General features: G+C 29.7%; 1 protein-coding gene across 1 annotated transcript; it reads left to right on the top strand.

Annotated features, from left to right (window-relative positions):
• The first annotated feature begins 1,906 nt into the window (after window positions 1-1,906).
• Window positions 1,907-4,898, top strand: LOC102606780 (acyltransferase GLAUCE). The gene is made up of 2 exons (XM_006480634.4): window positions 1,907-2,496; window positions 3,710-4,898. Exons 1-2 carry the CDS (start codon window positions 2,023-2,025, stop codon window positions 4,610-4,612), a joined length of 1,377 nt encoding a protein of 458 aa, XP_006480697.1. The 5' UTR covers window positions 1,907-2,022; the 3' UTR covers window positions 4,613-4,898.
• The last annotated feature ends 2,249 nt before the right edge of the window (window positions 4,899-7,147 follow it).

The following is a 7,147-nucleotide window of genomic DNA, read 5'->3' as shown; positions in this document are numbered from 1 at the left end:
CATATTTGAATATACCATTGAATTAAATACAATACAGTGAAACTTATTTTTTTTTATTTTTTAATTTGTTCTTGACTTTAATACGATAAATGTGTGTGTCAGTGTGTGTGTGTCTGTTTTTTTTTTGTTTGTATTTTTAGTTTGTTTCTAATTTTAGTATAGGCAGGTCCCTGATTGAAGAATTATTATAATAATTTTATAATTAGGATTCCTAACTATATTAAAGTTAGAGACAATATAAAAAGAAAAACAGATATTTCAATATACTGCATTATAGTCTATATGTATATTTTTAATCTTTTAGTGATTTTAATATTGTTAGACATGCTTGATATATATATATATATATATATATATATATATATATTACTTAATAAGTAATTTTATAATAAAATAATCCCTTATTTTATACCAACAAATTAAAAGATAGAAAAAATATATTTTAACACACTTTGAAGTGTGTGTGTATCTTTCTAATTTTTTTAGCTTGTCCTTTATTTTAATAGAATTCCTTCGTTGCAAGATTACTGTAAGTGTAATCATTCAGCTAACCCCTTCCTAAGAATCGAGTTAATTCATCTTCATAATTGAGAGATGTTACCAAAAAAAGAGAGGGAGAATTGTATTGAAAATTTTATTTGCAGTCCCGTTTCAATTATACGTAACATTATCAGTCGACTGAGCAAATTTTTATATATATGGGAAAAATGAAAGTGATATTTTACGTGGTCAAATATAGATATAACGTGATAAGCGATGCCACACAAATTTGACAAGTTGTGTATAAAAATTGGACTACTGGGGGATTAGCTGTACCAACTTTGCCTGACATTATCACTACCAGCTTGGTCCTGCAGTGAGACCCATTATTACTATATATTCATGATGTGGAGAAAATCGATCTCAATTTAGCATCGTTGGCAATTTCTCCACCTCTTGGATCAGAATTCAGAACTCACCACCGAAAAAGCAAGTAATTAGGGTGAAGGTTTTAAAGCCAAATTGTTCAGGAAGAGACTTAAATTACCACACCAAGATCATTACCCAAAAAAAAAAAAAAAGAAGATAGAAATATGAGTGCATATCAATTAAGATTTTCAAACGTATTAAATAAGTGCCATTGTAATTCGTATTTCAAGTGTATCTTTAAGATATCTCATGGGTTTGGACTGAGTAATTTTTAAGTAATTTTTTTTTACTAGTTATTCTAGTTCGAATCATGATGAGTTAGGGGCTAAAAAACAATGGAAGACTGCCAATTTCTCTCCTATTGAAATCAATATATATCACTTATTCCTTTACTATTTTCATAATAGTCAATAACTCTCTAGCAACATAATTCTATAATATTACTCTTGTTTTCAAATACATTTTTATTCATATTTACTATAAATTAAATAAATCATATCAATAGAAAAAAAGTACTAAAAATAAGAAAATATAGTTTCAGTGTGAATAAAACATTAATGGTTAATTTTTTTAAAAAACTTTTTCTTGAAATAAATATGTATTTTATATTTCTAAAATAAATGACCTATTAACCCCTCAATTCCTTTAACTTTTTAGATATTATAAAAATTGTAGGGAATAAGTGGTGTGTGTTGATTTCAGTAGAAGAAAAGTTACTAGTATCCCAAAATAATTTGGACTTTGTCCACCTCTTATTCTTTTAAAATAATAGAAAAGTAGATCTTTTAAGATGGCCGGGCAATATAACCATTGAGTGTTAGCAATAATATCTCATTAGAGTTGAGAATAATTACATGCATGATTCTTTACCTCAGAGAAAATTTAATTAATGGGAAGGCATCGCTTTAGAGTATTTCAAAGACTCGGCTCAACAAATAAAGTACTATATACGTGTAATAATGCGCAAAAATTAATGTCACAATCAATCCCATGTAATTTTGTTATGTAGATATGTATAGGTATGAGCAGTTCATGTGATTCAATATAAATTTGGAACCCCTCCCCTCCTTCATCATCATCAAACCTCACAATAATTCTCACCAAACAATTACAATGGGCTCTCTTGATCACCATCACCAAGAATCGCCACCACTTCCTCAAGACCTCAAGGTCACAATTCAACACAGTTCCCTTGTCTTCCCATCACAAGAAACTGAGAAAAAATCTTTGTTCTTATCAAACATAGATCAAGTTCTCAATTTCAGCGTCGAAACGGTTCATTTTTTTGCATCTCACAAAGATTTTCCTCCCCGTGTTGTTGCTGAGAAGCTCAGGAACACATTGGGAAAAATTTTGGTGCCATATGATTTCTTGGCCGGAAGATTGAAGGCTAATGCTAAAACTGGAAAGATGGAGATCGATTGCAATGCCGCCGGCGCCGTCTTTATTGTGGCCTCCAGTGAGTATAAATTGGATGACATTGGAGACTTGGTTTATCCCAATCCAGGTTTCAAACAACTTATTATCAATAGTAGTTTTGATGATAATTTGTTGGAGCAAGATGATAAGCCTCTATGCATATTCCAGGTAAGTAATCCTCTACATTTTCAATTATTAATGATTACGTGGCCAAAGATTCTTAAATTTTTAAGAGAAATCAAATCAGGCAACCATCGGAAAATTTAAAAATGAAATCACTGTAAAATGGATTGCCTTTCACGCTCAAAATTAGTCAGTGTAGAAGTACAAAATTTCATTGTGAAATTTTCACAGTAGAGCACTGATATTCATACAAAAAATTTATGTAAAATGTTGACAAAAACAATATTAAACCATGCTGAATTTACATACTTGATACAGTAAACTCAACTCGGTGTATACACTGTTTTTATCAACATTTTTTCTCTTTATTATTTTTATTTGTTGGATTATATATATCATTATTTTGAATTCTCTTAAAATTTTTTATTTTAAAGTGTAGATATCTATGTCTGAGAACTTTTATTTATATTCATTTTTCTCCTTCTCTCGCTTTAAAAAAAAAAAAAGGACTCCATCTTAATTCATGTGGAATGCAAGCAAAAGTTAATTTCTTTTAAAAATCCACCTATAAAAAACCTTAACAATAAATGTAGTTTCCCTTTCATAGCAACGACGTCATTACAGTTGCATGTTATCGTAGACTTCTGTGACGTTTATATAAACCTAAACAGCTATATATCATTGTGCAACATTAATTTCATCTCCTCCTTGACAAAAAGGGAAAAAAAAGAGTCATAATTTGCTTTCGTTTTCTTCATAAAAATTTCAGCACGGGTGGTAGTTAGTAGGAACTACAAAAAGACAAGAAAAATAAGTGGTGTAGGGCTGGACCTTAATTCAAGTTACGGCACAATTTGTGGGAAGCTCTGTTTAATTACTTTTTTCTTTTTCGGTGAGAGTATCTAATTTTATAATCAAGATTGAAAAATTCTTTAATAATAAACCAGGCGCAATATGTTTCTTATAAAATATGTAACGAGTCCGTTCATTTTTTTTTATTAAAAATACTCATATTCAACATATTAAATTTACAGAATCTAGATTTTTCAATATAAGAATTTTACCCTGTATAATATATTAATTATGTGCAATCACAAAGAAAAGAAAAAAATTAATAAAAAGATATTAAAGTACGGTTGAGATATCTAGCTATAGATGTGGCAATAAATAAGACATCCATTAAAGTCCTTAAAGAAGAGGATTGTTTTTTCTTTTTAATTTTTTATTTTCAGCATATGAATTGAATATTGTTTTACAGGTGACATCATTTAAATGTGGCGGTTTTTCAATCGGCACATCAACAAACCATGCAACATTTGATGGCTTAAGCTTCAAAGTATTCTTAGATAACTTGGCTGCCCTAGCTGCTGACAAGCCTCTGGCTATCATCCCATGCAATGATCGTCGTCTACTAGCAGCTCGATCACCTCCACGTGTCACCTTTGATCATCCAGAGATGCTCAAACTCAAGATGCCATTTGGGGAAGAATCAAACAATGCTCCAATATTTGATATTACCCAAGAAGACCTAGACTTCAAGATTTTCCGGCTGACTCCCGATGACATTGCCAATCTCAAGGAGAAGGCGAAGGCCACCGTTGAGTACGAAAACAGCAGATACATCACCGGATTTAACGTGGTATCGGCACTTATATGGCGGTGCAAGGCATTGTCGTATGATCACGCGAAGGGAAAAACCCCAGAAAGGGAATCAAGAATGCTTTATGCAGTTGATATAAGGCCAAGATTGAACCCTCCATTGCCGGCATCATATGTGGGGAATGCAGTGTTAAGTGCTTATGCCAATGCAAAATGTGAGGAGCTAAAAGAGAAGCCATTTTCAAGATTGGTGGAGATGGTATCAGAAGGAGCAAAAAGAATGAGTGATGAATATGCAAGAAGTGCAATAGATTGGGGAGAAACATATAAAGGGTTCCCTCATGGAGAATTCTTGGTGTCATCTTGGTGGAAATTGGGGTTTTCAAAAGTTGAATATCCTTGGGGGAAGCCAAAATATAGTTGCCCTGTTGTGTATCACAAGAAGGACATTATCTTGCTCTTTCCTAATATTGATAATGACAATGGGGTCAATGTTTTGGTTTCTCTTCCTAGCAAAGAAATGGTCGAGTTTGAAAGCCTCTTCAATAAGTTCTTGGCTTGAAGAAATCGTCAATTTTATTATATTTTAGTAGAAATAACTTATTATTATTATTATTTGTTTGCTGTTGTTATTATATAATAACTTATTATTATTATTATTATTATTATTATTATTATTATTATATGTTTGATATGGTTTGGATTGTAAAGCTGAATATGGCACAAGAGAATTCTAAAAATGTGTCTACGTGTAGTTAATGGTGATGTATTATATAAATCACTCTTTAAAATGATGGCTTTTAATGTAATGTATAAGCATGCACCTATAGCAATGGAATATTTCTATATGTATCTTGTTTCACCTCCAAATCAAATAGATATCTATATCATTTTTACGACTCAGTTCAGCGTAAAATCCAAGTTCATAAGGTGATAGAAACACACCTATGTCATTACCCATTTATGAATATTTAAAGAATAATGAATAATATACAATTAATAAAAAGTAAATATATGGTACTGGAAAAAATTTAACTATTTTACATCTATATAGCTTCTTTCACCTCCAAAATAAATGAATTTTTCATTTTTGGCTATCTCAATTTGATTAACTCAATTCAGCATAAGATCAAAATTCTTAAGATTACTCACCTATCAGTATGTAAATGAATAATCATTAATACAATTACTAAATCGTAGTTATATATAAAATCTTTCTTATAATTTAATTTACTGTGCATAAAACTATAATAATAGAAATATAAATTAAAAAATCAATAAAATAGTATAAAATATTTAATGTGATAATCATATTATAAAAATTATAAGATAAAATATTGTAACTATTTTTCATATCAATTGTTTGACATTTTTTCTTTTCTTCTTCTTTTTCTTTTTGAGAAAATATTTTTGAAAAAGTTTGTGTAATTTGAAATGTGTATCATTACTCATAATGATTAATTTGTTAATTTGTATTCACATCGTTATTACTTTTCAATACGGCTCAATGCCTGGAAAACAACGGCAAGCGAACGCCCAAAGGGAAAGCCCCATTCTAATTATTATCATCAAGGCCCTTGTTTTTAGAGGGTAAGAGTTGCCAAATTGCAAGGCCCCTTTTGAAAAAATAAATGAATTGCATTAATGTAATAATGTTTTATACCTAACACAATTTTTTTTAATAATATTCTCTATATTCTAAAGAAAATTATATGAATATACTTTCCTATTATAATCTAAACTGAAAACCCTTCTTAGCCACTCTGTTTAAATGCACCTTTTTAAATAAATTAAAATATTATAAGAGTACGTATTAGGATTGAATCAAAGATTTGATCAACTAACCTTAATTGAGTAACGGTCCCTTAATCAATCTAGAGCCTAAGCTAACTTAGTGCATCAAATCAAATCTAAGTAGCATTTTTTTCTTTTTAAATCTGAATGGTTATGAATTTGATTGAAGCCTGAATAAGTCTGAGTACATATATAATAAGAAATAAATTTATTTAATGGGGGTATTAATGAAAGAGAATATTAAAGTTGTATTTAGATATTTTGTTATTAAGATAAAAGTTAGAATATTTAACTTTTTCCATTTGGACCCAAACATTTTATAACCAACTAAAGGTATAAAAAGACAAACAAATTAAAAATAAACTTTAGACAAAAAACAAACAACCCTTAAATGAGGTTATTGAAACCAGCAAGCCCAATACACTAACCAAATAACTTGTAAGCTGCCTTATCAAAACACTTTTTGAATTTTCATGTGCTATTAATTTCTTTTATATTTTATTTTTTAAAAAATGATAGAGGGATATAGAAAACTGAAATTAATTTTTTTAATCAAATGATCAACCAAATAAAATTACTTGAAAAGTAAAATCCACTCGGCGAGGCCTGGAAAAAAAACTGTTTTCTCATTTTTTTTTGAGATTGTGTAAAATAAAGAGAGTTAGAAATAATCAGCAAGTTTGAAAAAAAGAAGAAAAATAGAGAAAATAAAAAGGGGAATTAGAAAGTAGAAAGAAGGAGATGTTCTGGACACAATCTTTCATTGCCCCATTTTAATTATTTTGCAAGAACAGCCATGAGGCACATACGATTAAAAGCCTAAAGGGTGGACCAGAAGTCCATCTATTGAAATATTTTAAAATAAAGAAATTAATTTTTAAAATTTTTTATTCTCATTCACTATCTCTTTTTTTTTAAAAAAAAATTTTATGTTATTTTTTTAAGTTTGTTTTACTTAATAAACTTACAATATGGACGACACCCTTCCATGTCAAATTAATTTTTCGTTCAAGGGTTAATTCTCAATTTATTATTCATATAACATTTTATTCAATAAGTTTGTACCCAAATTTTCGTCAAGTTCAGCTAGTTATCTCATATTCTGTGGTCCAAATTTTGTTATACTTTCAGTTATAGGAACCCGTAAAAGGAGGAGGGGGGGGGGGGGGGGGGGGGGGGCGGATATAAACTCTATAATAGATAGGTAAAATCTAAAATATTGGAAAGTACAAATTTATTCCATCAGAAATATTAGAACTCGATGAAAGGAATACAATAACAGAACCGCAACGGATCCAGGAAA

The sequence above is a fragment of the Citrus sinensis genome, chromosome 6 (genome assembly GCF_022201045.2).
Source record: "Citrus sinensis cultivar Valencia sweet orange chromosome 6, DVS_A1.0, whole genome shotgun sequence".
In the NCBI taxonomy this organism is placed as follows: domain Eukaryota; kingdom Viridiplantae; phylum Streptophyta; class Magnoliopsida; order Sapindales; family Rutaceae; genus Citrus; species Citrus sinensis.
Note: the sequence above shows the minus strand (reverse complement) of the source record. Positions and strands in the feature narration are given on the sequence as shown.

What these genes read in the sequence shown, in the direction of transcription:
- LOC102606780 (XM_006480634.4), top strand. Translation starts at nt 2,023, where the DNA reads ATGGGCTCTCTTGATCACCATCACCAAGAATCGCCACCACTTCCTCAA. An exon ending in AGCCTCTATGCATATTCCAG is followed by an intron (nt 2,497 to 3,709) that starts GTAAGTAATCCT and finishes ATTGTTTTACAG; the next exon opens with GTGACATCATTTAAATGTGG.